The 17,321-nt window shown below is 33.7% G+C and overlaps 2 protein-coding genes across 4 annotated transcripts; one reads left to right on the forward strand and one right to left on the reverse strand.

Moving 5' to 3' along the window:
• Nucleotides 1-115: 115 nt before the first annotated feature.
• Nucleotides 116-2,904, reverse strand: LOC125050369 (mitochondrial outer membrane protein SLC25A46-like). 2 transcript variants are annotated; one of them, XM_047650155.1, is made up of 7 exons: nucleotides 2,518-2,904; nucleotides 2,331-2,428; nucleotides 1,761-1,939; nucleotides 1,626-1,682; nucleotides 1,298-1,513; nucleotides 1,013-1,220; nucleotides 116-437 (listed from the first exon to the last, which is right to left on the reverse strand). In XM_047650155.1, exons 1-7 carry the CDS (start codon nucleotides 2,687-2,689, stop codon nucleotides 153-155), a joined length of 1,215 nt encoding a protein of 404 aa, XP_047506111.1. In that variant the 5' UTR covers nucleotides 2,690-2,904; the 3' UTR covers nucleotides 116-152. The 2 variants fall into 2 exon arrangements, with proteins under 2 accessions (XP_047506111.1, XP_047506110.1); XM_047650154.1 differs by having other exon boundaries at nucleotides 2,331-2,443.
• An 827-nt stretch (nucleotides 2,905-3,731) lies between these two features.
• On the forward strand, nucleotides 3,732-17,085 carry LOC125050296. 2 transcript variants are annotated; one of them, XM_047650036.1, is made up of 13 exons: nucleotides 3,732-4,098; nucleotides 4,178-4,329; nucleotides 4,418-4,638; nucleotides 4,931-5,077; nucleotides 5,304-5,424; nucleotides 5,921-6,035; nucleotides 6,863-6,986; nucleotides 7,872-8,057; nucleotides 10,262-10,315; nucleotides 10,536-10,962; nucleotides 11,730-11,839; nucleotides 13,300-13,419; nucleotides 14,756-17,085. In XM_047650036.1, exons 1-13 carry the CDS (start codon nucleotides 4,050-4,052, stop codon nucleotides 14,883-14,885), a joined length of 1,956 nt encoding a protein of 651 aa, XP_047505992.1. In that variant the 5' UTR covers nucleotides 3,732-4,049; the 3' UTR covers nucleotides 14,886-17,085. The 2 variants fall into 2 exon arrangements, with proteins under 2 accessions (XP_047505992.1, XP_047505993.1); XM_047650037.1 differs by having other exon boundaries at nucleotides 14,779-17,085.
• Nucleotides 17,086-17,321: the final 236 nt, after the last annotated feature.

Genomic DNA, 17,321 nt, shown 5'->3' on the forward strand with positions numbered 1-17,321 from the left:
GCATGAAGGAAATCTAAAAAAATACACATTAACAAAACTCTTACAATTATTTAACACATAAAGATGGGCTTTAAAAGTGATAAAAAGTAATAAATAATGTAGTAAAAACATAAACTAAATATCAAATAAAATTTATTACCTAAAATATGCTCTTAATTAAATAAATACTTCTGTTGTGAACTAACAGTCTCTTCAGAATTAGGTGAGTTTGCTGGTTTCAAAAGGTTGGACATTTCAGATACTACAAGTGTAGTAAATTTAATTATGGCGAGATGAGCTGCCAACTGTAACACGAGTGCTCCAAAACCTTTGTACAATCCTCCAAAGCCCTCTTTGGTTATTGTTGTATTGTAACAATCAAGGAAGCCTTCATATCCTGTGAGGATTGGTGTAACTGCTGTACCCGCATCTAAGTTGTCTATTATTGTTCTTGTTCCCTTAAATAATAAAAAAATGATTTAATATTAAAACACAATAGTAAAATTTATAGGCATGTATATACATAGTGTGGACTCAGTTTTTGCACTTAGATTCCCATTTGGTCTGTTGTGTGTTAGATGTTAGATAATTTAAAGTCATGTAAATAGATGACTATAAAGTCATTGTATAAAGTTTTTGTATTAATATTTTTATTAATAAGCAGTCAATCACTTTGAAAATTAGTTAATAATCGTGTTGGTTCTTATACTAACAGGCTAAAAATGTAACATATATACCTTTAAAATACTTAATACATATATACTAATGTACCTTTAATTATTTTTAAGTGAAGTTAATGTTGTTTATGTAAAAAAAATTTATGGTTTATTTGTTTGAAAAAGATGTTAGAAACATCATCAATTGAAAACAAAACTTAAAAAAATAAGGTTCAACAAGAATCAATATCCTTCCTGACAATGCAACCTACTACCCGAGGCACAAAGGAATGTATGTTGTACCCCGGGTATGAAAGGTAGGAAGTATCAATGGAGCATAGAAGCTACAAAACAATAAGAATAAGAAAACTATTTACCTGTATATGCAACCTGTGTATTATAGTTTCTACAGGATAAAAAATTATCTCCATGGCAATGAATGAAAAAATGTTAGCCTTTAAGTTTAAATCCTCTATTAGTGGATTAGAAGTTTTAGCCTTATTCATATCATAGGTTGGACTTAGCTCATGTCTGTGTCTCTGTTGAAACTGCAGTACCCTCACTGTTATGCTCTTAAGAGTTGAGCTAAAAGAGATGTATTATCAAGACAAATTGCTCACAACTGGTGATAAAAAAATTGCAGATATATTTTTATCACATACTGAGCAAAATACTTTGAAATTCCAAATGCTGCAGTTGGCAAGACAATTGCCCAAATAGGCAGCATTCTTCCACGGCTGGGGGTACCCCATTCTAGGATTCTCATAAAACCTTCTCTAAACACATCAAGAACTGCGGGCTTGTCACTTGCTATATCACTCTGTACAGTTTCAACTAAACTTGCAGAATAGAATGGAGTTATTACAGCTAAACTAATACTGAAAACATATTCAACCAATTTTTATATTAATAAGGCGCAATTTCCTAAAATAGCTCTAGGTGCTTTTTTCTCCTTTATGTATATAAAGTTACAAATATTTAGTTTCTTACCATTTCAGGGCCATGTGTTGAAGAAATTGTACAATAGAGCCACATTTGCTTATTTCTCTGAAAATAATATTACAAGCCATATTTACTTAATAAATTAATACAATACAATGTGGTATAATCCAAATAATTTCCTACTTGGGCCATCCAGTTCCTTTTGAAATAACATCTTCTATAGCTAAATTAAGGCCTTTGACTATACAAGTAGACCCAATACCCTTCCACAATGTAGTACATTCTTGACGTCTGTGTAATCGCACCACCACAGGTAGTAATGTATAGGGTACAATGTGGTAGTTCTTCAAAGTATTATGAACCTGTTGGTTACATTAGTTTCATTTACATTATAGAATAAAATAACAATAAATCAGTGGCACTAGAACCTATTTAGGTCTAGGCCTCAGAATTCTGAATCTGTTTCAATCTAATAGGAGAGTAGGTGATCAGCCTCTAGTGCCTGACACACACGGTCAACTTTTTGGGTCTTAGACATATTGGTTTCCTTCGCCGTTTGAGTGAATGTTAAATGCGCACAGAAAATCTATTGCAAGACAAGACAAAAGTCTAGTGAACACCAACATCAAACCTATGTCCTCAGGGATGCGAGTCACACGCCGCTGTAGCCACTAGGCCAACACTGCTTACACAATTAATTGGAAATTCTAAAATTTTGCTCAAAATATTAATGCATATACTTGTTGCACTTACTTGACATTGCCTCCTTAAAACAATAAAAGGATGGCTAAGTAAGTTTTCCGTTACCAAACTTGCAACACTGATTGCTGTAGTTACATATGTATTGTTCTCTAAAATATTAAATACTTTAGTTAGAACTGAAAAAGTAATGGAAGTATCTTATATATATCTATAACTTATGTATATGTAACATATTTACCTTCTTCCGAAATGTCATCCATAACCAGAGGAGGACCTTGATATTCTTCATTTAAAGGAGTATGATACCCATATATTTGCTGATAACGAGTATCATAAAGGTCATTCGTTTCTCTATTAGGATCAAGCCCATAGGGTCTGTTATAATTGTTATAATCACCAAAACCAGCCATTTAAATACCTTTAACAAATTGTAGTACCTAAGTAGATATCCACCTAATGATTGCTATTAAAAGCAGAACATTTTAACTTGAAGAGTTTTTGCAATTCATCTGTAATGTAACACGATAATATCTTCATCAATGTAATTGGTAATCAGAAATGAAATTTTATTAAGGTAAGTAAATTTTTGGGTGTTTCAAAAAAATTCAGAGAATAATAATATAGTTACGGAAGTCGGAATAATAGGGTACTTTAGTGTTAAATTTTATGTTACGCCCTCTCGAGTTCAGCCCCTTTACTATATGTAGTGTACATTATATCGAAATATATATAGATGATAAGTTCAAATTTATTATTTATTTTTAGCATCATTTTATATAGATTAAAATCTGATTTATCATAAAAATAAACTTTAAGAGAATACACATTGAAAATAGTGCAGTGATGTTACATGACATGATGCTAAATGAAAACATATTAAGAAAAAGCTGTTTTAATTAGTGTTTTACATGATGGAATATTAAATATCACAAAATATTAATTTTCCCGGTGTCGTAATATTCATAATTTATAATGGAGGTTTAAAACTTTTATTAATATAATATTTATTTTAGAACTAGGTCCGACTGAAACTTGTATTCACAATCATGAAATAATAAAAAAAATGGAACTAGTGCGGCCTGTAGAGGGGAGCTATATAGTGATAAAGTCAATGATGATGGGTCAACTTGGGGATTTTCCCCCTAAATTTAGGGGGAATCAAAATGTCCTGGGGGAATTCTAGGAGATAAGTGTATTGCGAGCCGCGAGGGTGCTTGATACAAGATTTTTTTTCTTAAAACCGCACGGTTCTATTTAATTTATTTTAAGCCTAAAACCGAACCAATAAACCAAATATAAACTCCAAGCGTGGTTATAACTGAAATATCAAAAAGCTATAATACTCCAAGATCAAAATTTTATAATGTATTTTTAATTCATATTTGAAATTTTTTAAGGGGTATTTAAAGTTAGTCCTGGGGGAACATTCTGTTGGAGTTGGCATCACTGAGACACTGAATAAGGTGTTCACTGTTCACTGTTCAGTGTTCACTGGCTTGGAAGGAGAAGGGCTCGAACTAGGCATTGTACGGCCGCGGAGCTTCTCACTCCTTATTATATTAATGTACTCTTGCTATAATTCTGGAACAAATGAAAAAATCCAAAACGTATGACCAATAATTTTCTCCTTTCTGGCAAAGTGGGATTACACAGAGAAAGATTCTTGTTCCGCTTGCCACTGACGAACATTTATCGATTTGAACATATTAATTGAGAAAAATCGTATATTTTCTTAGGCGAATAAAAATGCTAACTTGATTTCAATATAAAATGTTGGGGAAGGCTGTGTTGTGCTTAGTGGCTGCTATACTTGAACATAGTAAGTGTTTTTACAATTCAAGAAATAAGTGGCAGAAATATGCAATGTAATGCCAGTTGATAGTTTCGTTAATTTTAAGGTACAGCAGTACAAGGTGAGTGCACTGATTTACACGGACGAACAGTGACTAATGGCTTGCATTACATCCCCGGTCCGGATACTTGTACACTTTGCATTTGTGATAATGGCTTGCCCAGGGTATGCAAAGCAGTTTTATGTTCGCCACCACAGGTACTTAACACTGAAACAACAATGTTTCGAAGATATATAATTTATATGCTAGTAATTAGTATAGTTTACATGTTCCTTTTGATTTTAGGACTGCCGTTCCTTTCGTGTTGGAAGCACTTGTTGTGAATTCATTTGCTTGGATGATGTTGTAAAGCCTTCAGAAACCCATGAAGCTAATTTTAGACTTGTGGGTGGGGGTGTCGGGGGAATAGTTTTGATCACTATTGCCCTTTCAGTTTATAGAGTTCGGAAACAGAAAAGACGTCGCCCTCCACATATTGATGATAGAGGAAGTTTAACTAGTATTGGGTAATTTTTAATTTTGTTTCAATTTAATTTCACTAATCAGCAAATTGTTCACAAATTTAATTAATAAAAATATTCTGGCTTGTACTAATGCTGGCAAAAGTGCATAGATAGGCTTTGGTTACTTAAATATAGTATATTTTTTTTAAATCTACTTTTTGTTCTTCCCATACAAAACGCCAATTTCATACGTAAGGACCTAATACATATATCAATTTATTTAAAATTAGTTACATTTTCATAAAAACCATCTCTAATTATTTTGTTTTATTTGGTCATAATTTTGTGTTTTCAGGTACATAAGTGGTAGTATGGGCTGTATGGGTGGAGCTTGTGAGCCAGTGGCAGGTGCATGGAAACCTCCAGGTCATTATTTACCTCGAGGTGAAGCACCACCTCCCTATGAAGAGGCCATGGCACAGTGTCGCTCAGATCAGATACGGTAATAATATCATAATTACTCTTTCCTACAACCACTTATATGATAGGTGTTTTCTTGTTTTATCCTCTTTTTCTAAGTAACAAGGTTTTATATAAACTGGATGTTGCTAGTTCACATTAGGGTGACTAAAATCTAAATTTTTAAGGCATAAATCAGGTTTGTACCCTATGTATAAAATATAATCATCAAAGTATTTTTTTTAACTACAACATAAAAGTGTTTGTAGATTCGGTGATCCAATAATGCGGTCAGCATATTCTAATAACTTAGAGCCCATTGCAAGATCTGAAGATTCCATGCAGTGTGTCGGACATGGATATGTAAATCTCACACGGCCTGTTTCTCAGGTGAGCTGCTTAGAAGATAGTTAAATAAAAGGTTGGTTCATATTCTAGTTGTGAACAACTAAGCTGAATTATTATTATTATTTTTTATTTTATTTATTGAGAAAGATTTACAGCTTATTACTAACTTACTTACTAAATACTAATAGTGAAGTACTAATAATATTAACTGGAATATAACAACTGTATAAATATACATCAAAGAAAGTAATAAACTAAGTAAAAATTGGTTAAGTAACACTTAACAGTTTAGTATAACTTATACACTTAAAAAAAATTACGGTTCATCATTCATTCCACTGAGGAGCTCAAATGTCATAGCTCTCCTTGCCGACACCACACTTGAGGCGAATAGGTCAATATCACAAGTTAGAGAATTAAACTTACTCGCCGCCCTAACCATAAAGCTGTTCCTTCTGTATTATGTATCCATAGTACTCTTTGATGTTTCCTTAAAATGTTTAAAAAAAAGTTAAATTAATATTAAAATTACTTATAGCTGCCCAACACTCAGAGCTGCTTCACAGCTCCCTTACTTCAGCCGGTACATGCCCCAGAAGCAAGAGACAGTAACATCATATCGCATCACCCTTTGGCTCCGCCTATTGGCAGAGGTAAGATATTTAAAAATATGTATAAATAAAGCAGAAAAGTAAAAAGCCCTTAAAAGAATTAACAAACTTTTGTTATCAGACCGTGGTTGTGTCTAAAAATAAAATATAAAAAAAAAACAATTTGTCAAACAAAGTATTACTGGTGCTTTTCAATCTAATAAAAACATTTTTAAGCCTACTATATTCTTGAACCTTTCCTTGAATAATCAATGTGCGTTACTAGACTTTAAAAAAGTCTTTACTACTTGTCTGGAAAAATTACTTTATTTAAAAATTACAAGAAGAAGAATTGATTTGTTTATACTAGGGTTAAATGCCAGTTTCATTTCAGTCACATGTTAATTGTTTGACTGCTTATTGGTGTAGTGGTTAGTACCCCTGACTGCGAATCCATGGGTCCCTTGTTCGATCCCCGGCTGAGACAAACATCGATGTGATGAGCATTTGGTGTTGTGCTTAGGTCTTGGGTGTTTAAATATGTATTATCTATCTATAATATGTCCGTTGCCTATTTTGTTTGTTGCCTATAACACAAGCTTCACCAGCTTAGCATGGGACTAGGTCAATTGGTGTGAATTGTCCAATATAAAAATATAAAAAATTGCGCACAGAAAAATCCATTGTTGCCTAGGGTTAGAACTCACTTACAAGATCGATAGTCACACTTTAAATGTGTTTAAACACGCAAAAGTCTGTTTCACATTAATATTTTTTAAGTCAGATTTGATATTTATTGGTTAAGCTCCTAAGAAACTAGTTTTTTTAAACAAATAAATACTTATTATTCAATTTAATTCAATTAGTATTCTATTATTTACAATTGTCAGGACTGTTTCGTCTGACTGGATCTTTGGGTACGATAAGCAATCGTGCGTTGAGTCTGGCGCGTGAAGACCACGACCGAGAGAGGCCTCATAACGTTCCCGGCTTTTACACCACACACACTGCGCTGTATGTATCCCATATACCGTTTATTGCTATTTTAATTGCAATGTTGTGTGAGAGCGTTCAAGTATTACCTAACGAGTTTTGGGGGGGAGAGGGTCCTTTTGTAAAACGTTACGATGCGGGGCGGTAATTGAAATACGCGTTATAATATTAACAATATTATTTTCGACTTTCCAGTACTTTACACCACATAATGGTAACTTTTAGGTATAAAGAGGTGGTGTAGGTGGTCACGAAACGTTTTACTATAGGGTACAGAAAAACGTTACTGCGCGTTATGTGGGTCAGGGGGGGGGTCAAGAATCTCCAAAAATTGTGTGACGTAATACTTGAACGCTCCCTTATCTAATGGACTAATAAAGACTTTATTAAAGTGAAACTTTTATTACATCGTCTCAAACTTTTTCGTGTTCGTGCATGTCGCGTGACGGTCGGCCGCGGAGTAGGGATAAAGTGAAAGGCGCTCGTCATAGTAGCCAAGGCCAATATGGCGGCGCCTATGCAGCTGACCGTGTAGTGTATAGTCTATACACATATTAAATAATTGTTATTAATATGTGTATATAATCTAAATAATTGTTAAGTATTATGTATGACGTACTCTCTAAGACACAGAGTTCCATAAAAATATTAGTTGGAGACTTTTATTATGTCCCATGATCATTCCAATTTTCCAAATATAAAATTAAGATTGATAAAGCGACCCTTAATGGAATATTATTCCAAAACATTTTAGTTAAATGTCTATAATGTGAAAAAAAGTTTCACTTTTACCGTGGTTTCATAAAACCACACTATCCTTTTTTATTATTGTTGTACAATTGCTCATATGCCACGATAGTAATATATTTCACTCTTATAACTCATAATTTCTAATAAAAATTGCAGTCACCGTACAATCCCGCGAATATCGACGGCCAGTGAGACGAGCGCAGTGGAATGTTTCACCCGGGGGGAGCGAGCTTGTGGAGATGTGCGACGATCCTTCCATCGACCCGAGCCACCCAGGGATCGCCATGAACGGATTGACCGGATTGATAGACAGACACACGCACACCCTAGGAGTGTGCCCAGGTAATTTTATAGTGTAAAGCGTAAAATGTTTTTAAAGGTTATTTTTATAGTCTAGTCGACAAGTTGAAAATGGAACAAAATAGAGATACTACTCCTAAAATTATGTGCGATAGCTCATTGGATCCGGAATGACGTCTAGAAAAATGTGCTAAAAGCGTGTATTAGCACATAAAAAATTGCAAAAGTTATAGACCATTAAAGATGAAAAAATAATGGCATTTAGTTTTTTGCCAATATTTAATAAACTATTAATATTTAAGAAATTTCAAATAAAGATTCTGAAAGAAGAGGAAATTTCTAATAAAAAACTCCAAAACTTCTAAAATTAACAAAAACAACCATATATAACAAAGTATAGAAAAAATTTTTTTGTAAATTTTTTGATTATCATGAATATTACTTTTATTTAAAATTAAAAAAAAATTTTCTATACTTTGTTATATATGGTTGTTTTTGTTAATTTTAGAAGTTTTAGAAAAAAAATAAACAAAAGTTGAATATTTGTTTATAACAAATTGGTAAGTTAATAAACAATAGAAATGTTGATTAAAAAAAATTGTTTTTCTGTTACTTTATAGAAGACTGTCAATTATGATTTTTAGAAAAAAAAAAATTTCTTAACTAATTATTTAAACAATAGAAAACTAAAAAAAACGATTATAAACAATTAAAAATTGTTATTAAGGAAAAATTTTTTTTTAAAAATCATAAAATTTTTAATGTAATAAAGTTATGTTAAATTTTTTTTTTAAAATATTGATTTAATCAATTTGTTTAAAAAAAAATTATCAACAAATGGCGGGATTTTTTTTTTTTGCAAATCAATAAATATCTTGTATTAATAAAAAAACGATTATATGATGATTGAGAAAAAAAAATTTTTTTTTAACATCATTACATGGATTTTTAAGTTTTTGTTTAAGTAAAAAAATTGTTATAAACAAAGTATAAATATTTTTTTAACTTTTATGGCACGATCTTGTTAAGTATGTATGTAAGAACGGCTCTACGAAGCGAAATATTTTTACGACCATTATTTTAACATTTTTTTTCACTTACAATTAAGACGGTCGTTCGAGAAAATTTCGTTAGTTAACAATTATTTAACTTGTTGAAAAATTTACTTTAAGTAAAATTTTCAACGGGAATAAATTAATTATAGTGTTCAGAACACACCATAATTTTTTCAAATTTAAAAAAAAATATTCAATACCTTAAATAAATTAATTAATGTGCCGTAGTCGCTTTTGACGCCACGCGCGAATCCTAAAAATGTCACCCGCAGACCTATTTTCAGCGTTAAATTAACATTATAAATAATGGAGATAGAGTTCTGAAAGTCAGGAGTTTTTTATTAGAAATTTCCTCTTCTTTCAGAATCTTTATTTGAAATTTCTTAAATATTAATAGTTTATTAAATATTGGCAAAAAACTAAATGCCATTATTTTTTCATCTTTAATGGTCTATAACTTTTGCAATTTTTTATGTGCTAATACACGCTTTTAGCACATTTTTCTAGACGTCATTCCGGATCCAATGAGCTATCGCACATAATTTTAGGAGTAGTATCTCTATTTTGTTCCATTTTCAACTTGTCGACTAGACTATTATACTTATTTCAATTGGTATTTTTTAGAGGTTCGGATAATGTATTCCCAGTAGCGAACAGTACACCCGGTAACTTTGTCTTAACTGATCAAGGACTTTCTTTAGAGTGTTAACAATTATTCATGTAGGCTGAATTTTTTGTTTCACAGTAACAAAGGAATTAAAACAGGTGTAATAATTTTATGAAACAGTACCGGCTCCTTCCACATACCGTTTTCAACGAAGACCGATTCAAATTAACGACCAGTCACTTTGATGTGGGATATCTCTGCATCATCTACCTTCATTTACCATATAGTTTTCAGAGGAGTTTTCGGATTTATCCCTCCAGCTGAGGTTTATCGTCGCACGTCGACGTCCGTCGTTCCACAACTGAGTGTTTTTACCCACAAGTATATCGGAACCAACTCGACTTAGGGTCCTTCAAGAAAATATCGTACCGATTCTTAAAAGGCGAATACTTGCGAGCCCTCCGTCAGTGTTATCACTTAACATCAGGGGGATCCTGTCTGCCTATTGTTGCATAAAATTAATAAAAAACTAGAAATATGTGACTAATAAATGGAATATTTTCAATTTTATTCTTAAATTTCAGGAATCTTAATATCGCCTCCACTACTGACACCGAAATAAATTTAGACGACACTGTGTAAGTATTTATTTTAATTGTGTACCCCCATGTTTCTAACACGAACGATACAATTTCGTGTTTACAATATTTTTAAGGGTGGGTTATAATTATTAGCCGCAGTGACGTCGCTAATGGGGCATTAGGGGCAATTCATGCATTGGGGGCATACTGTGTCTATTTTATATTATTATAGTTAAAAAGAAAACAATATTTCTTATAATTTTTTCGTGTTTTTTAGGAGTGTCAAATCTGGAGGCCGATCTCGTGCGCACAGTGAAGAACAAGTGGTCTCTGAACGTGGAAAAGCAAGACCAGCACCGCCCCCGCCGCTGCACGCGCAGCCTGTTCAACCGCCACCCCCATCCTATGCTACTTCAATTTCCCATGTAGCTCTGAGTTCCCATGCACCGCCCACTTCGCATGCTCCGCCGACATCCCAGGCACAGGCAAATACCCATGCACCGTCAAATATCCATGCCCCACCAACTATCCATGCTCCGCCAACTGTCCATGCCCTGCCAACTGTCCATGCCCCGCCAAATATCATTGCACCGCCAAACTCCCATGCCTCGCCAATTTCTCATGGCCCTATTCAGCCGACAGAGGCGACTCCGATAACGAGTGCTTTGGCTCCACAAAGTACTTTGCCGCTAACTGTGGATAAGGTACGGTACCCATCTTATTATTAAGAGTTCGATAGTGTCAAATATGTTTTTTTTTCGTAGGATATATTGTATGATTTCAATTGGGTTTAGGAATTAGAGATTGGGATAGAATTAATGAGATTTTAAAACATATTTAACTTTAAATAACTTTTACATTGCCTAGCTACTATTTTATTATGTCTATAAACTGGTCGTGTTCGCATATTATAGCGTCGGCAGTTTGCATGTACGTGGTCCAAATAAAAAAGTGTGTGTCGATTAATTTATATAGCTGTTATTCACATCACATAATTCATATAACACGGACATTAGGGCGAAGACTTAAATCAGTTTATTTTGGCTGTTCTATTAGTGCTTTGTAAAATGGTTAACATACGGTAGGTATACGTACCACGTTCGTGATTTTGTATCGTTTATAAAAAAAAACAAAAACCCTTATTACATACTTTTCATGAATAGTGTTATTTTTTATATTATTAGCTTATGTTTTAAATAGCGCGGGGCGATCCCAATTTGATTTTTGGAATTTGAATTTAAGTTTTTCATGAAATGTTTTGACAATTTATTTACTGTGTTTCGTTAACAATTTCCTTGTATTTTTTTACCTATCGTTTAAGTTTCTTAAGTGAAAATTCAATGTTTTAATATATAATAGTATGTATGTAGTTACATTGGCATTAGAATTTTAGGATGGCTAAGGTTAAGGTTACCCGAACGTTGGCTTTAATTAATTCTTCATAGGGTTAATAAACAATTAATGATTTTAGCCGTCGTGCGGATGCAGCTACTCGGGTCGGGCAGGGCGGGGTGCGGGGGAGGAAGAAGCGGACGACTACCGCAGCGAGTGTGAGAACTGCAAGGCCACGGCCGACACTGGGTAATATATTTGACTGATTGACATATAATACGTTAATGTTATAGTAGTACTAATCTCAAAATGTTATATTTGAATTACGAATTTAAAATATGGCGAGGGGACCGATGGCTGGCCATGCGTCATACTCGTGAACGGGTGCTACTTGTGGTGACTGGTCGTACTTGAATTCGTGTATGCGGTGATGTTAATTATTTCGACTATGTGTTTGCGTGTTGTTCCCACGAGAATGTAAGTGCGTGCTCCTATTTCACCATGCCTCCTGCTGATAAGTCTTTGTTTTTAATTTATGTTATTATTATTAATTACTTAAGATGTCATGTGGAACATGGTGTAATGGTTGCAGCTCCTTACAAACGTTGTGTAAAAAAAAAAAAAACATGGCGATTAAAAAGAGTGGCGGAGAGTTTGTTGCCAGTTCTTCTCTTCCGTTCTACGCCCTTGATTTGAGAACTGGCAGTAAATGTAAAATTAGAAGCATTAATACGTATTTCTTTAATGACGTATCACAAGTGTACATTGTGTTACCTACGTGAATAAATGATTTTTGAATTTGAATTTGAATTACGAACGAAATATATGTATAGAGTTTGTAACCAAACTCCTCCGTAATGCCTTTTTATGAAACTATTTGTGTTTCGGTCTGAAAATAGGTTCCTTATTATACCATCAATGATAAGAGTGTCCCATTTCAAAATTTTTGGGACAATTTTCGTTGAATCGACATTCTCATTTTCACCCTTTTACCACTAATCTCCATTTTAATAGCGATATTAGTTATGTAATAATTCTGTATATGTTAAAAAATTCAATGAATGAACTGACTTCAAATACCCGCAAAATGTTTCATTCAATTATTTTACGCAGTCGTTCAACTCAAATTAATAGTAATAATAATGTCAATTTGTCATAGTTTATAATTTCTATGACGCAGGAGATACTAGCATAAATGTGTACGTAGCCTGTAACACACACAGTGCACACAAACAGATATATTAAAAAATTCAAGAAATATATTACATAACTCATATATGGACTATATGGACTATCACTCCATATGATCTCCATATGATCTCGCATGGCTAAGTACTCTTAAGTAAACTTAAGTACTAATGGGAAACTCATTTAAAATACGTCAATTTTCAAAAATTATAGGGCTAGAATTTAATTATAAATTTTTCTTAGGAAATAAATTTCATATTTTACCATACCTTTGACAAAGGGACTTGCGCCTCTTAACTCTGAAGTCGTGCATTTCAAATACGGGTTATGCACATAGACTTTTCTGTCTATGTTCTCAAATTTACACTCATATGGTGAAGGAAAACATCGTTAGGAAACCGACATGCCTTAGACCTAAAAAGTCGACGGCGAAACACGAAACTGATAAAGAAAACTTAGACGTTAGACGTTCTAGCGCCATTGACTTTTAAAAGTAACACGAAAGTAATATTTGATTCCAGATGGGAGGAGCCCCCCGAAGGCTGGGGCTGCGGCACCCAGACTCTGCAGCGCCGAGCCCCGCCTCCCGCGCCCCCGCCTCCGCACACCGCGACTCTGCCGCAGCCTGTCACTAGGCACGAGTGAGTTACCTAGATCTTATGTAAATTTGGCTCTCATTCGGCCTCGGGACGCGCTTAGAACTGGACGTGCTTACTAGTCTAAAGATGTATGTAAAAAATCGGTTGTCTGTAAAGTCGGTTTACTGAAGATAGTTGAACGTGACAACGTCATAAGAAAATACTGATGGATGGTTGCATTTTTCAAAAAAAAATTAAATTTTATTTGTTTGATAGATATTTTGTATGGATATAGAGAAGAGATATGGATATGGGGAAATCACATTTGAATTGATCTAGTTACATTTATTTGTACGCATAAATACAATTATGTCGATTTTTAACGAACGAACGCTGCCGAACGCGGAGGCCGATTGTGCCTCTGTCGCTCGTTCCACGCTCTCGCTTGCACTTGAAGCCTTAAATGGAACGCCTCAGAGCGAGGTAACGCCGCATGAGTCATGTTTTTTCGTGCGTGCAGCCGGCTCCATCGAATTATAAGACGTTGTCACGTCAAAAATAAATTTAAAAACTATTGCGCCGGATACTCTGTTACACGATCCCGTGTGCGACCTTAGAGAAATTACGATATCGGCATAAAACTGAAAATTGAACTCGGGATTGATTTTAGGAGTTGAGGAGTACCGGCGTTGAATCGATTTTTTTCATTCACAATAAGAATTCTATTATTCCTTACATAGACTATATTGCATAAGATCAAAAAAAAAATGTCTTATGCGGTGCGAGGTGATCAGCCTTCTGTGCGTGACACACGACGTGTTTTTTTGGGTGTAAGGCCCTTTCTCCACTGCTCGGCGTCGGAAACCGGAATCAGTCATGAGAAAAATATCGGAAGGCCGGATTGTGCTTCTCCACTTTATCCGACAGTAATCGATCTGTAAAAATAAGTCACCCCGTCGCAACGGACGTAACGCAGTGCTTTATTAAAATTCTTCGGCTTTACGATTCACAATGAGTCCTGCCTTTATCGCCAACAACTCTTAGCTATATTGTTATACGCTCGAAGACAAAGAGGCATCACTGTCGTTCACTTCGGACCGATAAATCACCGCGTTCCGATCTAGCAAATTATCGGATCGTTAAAAACCCGATGCCGGAGTAGTGGAGAAGTACGTAAGTACTGTTGTGAGTTTCTAAATCGGTAATTAACGTTTGCCGGACCGGAGCAGTGGAGAAAGGGCCTAAGCCTGCCTTTGATGATGCCTTTTTGTTTTTTTTTTTCTTCACCGTACTAACGAGCATATAGAAAAACGTTTATTGGTGCTCAGCCGTGGTTCAGACGACCTGAGGCGACACTCATAAGCCATTAGGGCGAAGACTGCTCAATATATTATTAAAGGTATATAAATATTACTATTGTAGACGACCGATGGGCCAGCCGTCGAACTGGGAGAACTGGTTCAATACCATACCGGATTCGGATACAGAATCGGACGAAGATTAATTTAATTTCCCTACTTCGAATTTAATTGTTATGAACGAATTTATTTGTTTTTTGTTGTAACAAAAGTACAAAAGATTTATTTTAAATCGATTGGTTAAATGTTTCTCGCACAAATTTTTTGATTATTTACATTGATGTTGACTTAATTAGTTTTTAATTGTTTAACACAAAGTGTTTTTTTGTTTTATTTATATGGATATCACAATGTTTACCAAAGAGTTTATATGACATTTTTATTTGTTTATTTAATATGAAATTTGATAGCCATTTATTTTATTCTTATTGATGAAAAAATATGTAAAATGTTGTGATCAAATAGCGAATCCTACTGCCAATTTTTCCCGCTAGAGGCGCTAGCCATAGAATATATTTTATCGTATTACTAATCAGCTCTTATAGAGAAAATCACTGTCAATATTGATGAAGTATTAACGCTAAAGAGAAAATAATAATAAGCAGAATAAAGTGGCGCCCTCTAGCTTTACCTTTAAGTAACCTTATTCTAGATATTCTGTGTTGATAGAGAAAGTAACACCAAACATATTTGCATATTGTCCATAAGTATCACGTTTGCATTATTAATTATTCAAAATATGTAAACTAAATTTAATAATTTATGGTATTTAAGTGCCAAATCAGAAAATTTATAGATGTTTTGTAGTGCAGCGAGCCAGTTCGCCCGCGAGTAGAAGAGCGTCATCGACGACGTCTCAACCAGACATGTTTACGCCACTCATGACGTCACGGTCCACGGACCATACGATGCGTCATTAGAGACCACCCGTTACTATGAACGTAGCCAGCGAACTCGCTCGCTACAGTAGTTTTCCCTAAATAACATATTTTTGATGTGAAATAGCTCAGAGAAATATTTTATTAAATTAGATTAACAATTCCATATAATAGACAACAGTATTAAGAGGCTATTTTTTCGTATATAGATTAGGAAAGTTCACAAATTTTTAGCTTTTCAAATATAATATTTTCAGGGTTTATTCCTTTTGAATACATATTTAATGTGCTCTCTATAGTATAGATTACGAAGGTAATCTTGAGCTCCGGATTCGAATCTATTTCGGAGGCCCTAGCACGAACGTTACATTATTTTCGTATACGTATACGTACATTTATCGCTAACGTATACGAATGGGTCGCTCAAGATTTCTATACAAAATATCTTTTACGGTAACTATAAGATTTTACGTATTGTTCGTGTGAGGGTAGTTAATGCGTAATGCCGATATATTAAACTAATGTTTAAATTAAAATTTCTTTAGATTAGGTTTTGGGCATGTTAAAAGGGTAGAAAATAGCAATACTTTTCTGAAATTAATTATACTACCTATATAATGTTACTTTTTAATCGTCTAATCGTGTTTACTTGTCTTTGTGCAAGATTATTATCGACGTATTATCGCGAATTCACAGAATTTCTGAAGAATTGTGATAAGATTCACTAATTAAATATTATAAGCGTTGTTCATCTTTATCTATAAATAATTAATGTCTTTATAGTGATATTTTTATCTTTGATGTTTAGTATTTAAAGAAATTATTATCAAGGAAGAGGTAGGTTTGTCATGATAGGGTATTTATTACACTATATTTTCAGTTAATTTTTATTTTGTACAAAAAATTTCTCGCCAAAAGACGCCATTAAAATCATATTACAATTGAAATCATTACGTGTTTTTGTGTCGGTACTATGTCACTTTCAATAGAGAATAGCGATAGCGATCTCGAGTTCGAAATTGGGTTTTGACGTTACTTTTAATAACCATAGCGCTGATATTGCTCAGTATCGAGAGATACAAAAATTAAACATTGAAGATCAAATCGCTATCGCTATTGGCAAAAGTACTGACGTAGATTAAAAATAGTAAATTTTCATAATCTATTTAATTCATTGCAATTATTAAAATCGGCTGCTTATACCAGAAGATCCATTGATTTAAGTTTTATAAGGATAATACCCTATCATTGTATGACTCGACCGATAAATACAGACGAAAAGCGATAAAAGTTCTTAATACGATAAAATGAGAACAGATAAAGTACTAATTATAATATTACCCACCAATAAGCATTCCAATATTGTTTTAATATAAGGGTTATTGTATTTATTGACTATTAGGGAGATGTAATGTTCCAACTTTGTGATTTGCCTGAAGGCGCTATCAGTATTATAGGCATTTCCGAACCAAATAAATAAAAACCGAATTGAATGAAAACGAGTTTTATTAACACCAACATTTATTTTTCCCAACAACAGACGGTAAATAGCATTCTATATTTCTATAATTGCTTTAATATTTTTTTATTTTATTGGGGATAACACACACACAGAATAGATCAATATTTTTGGAATTGTCTTTGGTCGAATTTTAGAACAGTGTAGATAGACTAAAAAGGTGCTACTTGAGGTGCTTAGCTTTACTTCAATTATTTATCTATTTTGTAG

The sequence above is a fragment of the Pieris napi genome, chromosome 6, assembly GCF_905475465.1.
Source record: "Pieris napi chromosome 6, ilPieNapi1.2, whole genome shotgun sequence".
NCBI lineage: Eukaryota > Metazoa > Arthropoda > Insecta > Lepidoptera > Pieridae > Pieris > Pieris napi.

Bases quoted from the DNA above. Each gene is read 5' to 3' on its own strand.
- LOC125050369 (XM_047650154.1), bottom strand. From the start codon at position 2,689: ATGGCTGGTTTTGGTGATTATAACAATTATAACAGACCCTATGGGCTT. The intron at 1,514-1,625 runs GTAAGAAACTAA...ATATGTTTTCAG, and splicing joins CAACACATGGCCCTGAAATG to TATTAGTTTAGCTGTAATAA. The intron at 1,221-1,297 runs GTATGTGATAAA...CATCTCTTTTAG, and splicing joins ATTTCAAAGTATTTTGCTCA to CTCAACTCTTAAGAGCATAA.
- LOC125050296 (XM_047650036.1), top strand. From the start codon at position 4,050: ATGTTGGGGAAGGCTGTGTTGTGCTTAGTGGCTGCTATACTTGAACAT. The intron at 4,639-4,930 runs GTAATTTTTAAT...TTGTGTTTTCAG, and splicing joins GGAAGTTTAACTAGTATTGG to GTACATAAGTGGTAGTATGG. The intron at 5,425-5,920 runs GTGAGCTGCTTA...AATTACTTATAG, and splicing joins TCACACGGCCTGTTTCTCAG to CTGCCCAACACTCAGAGCTG.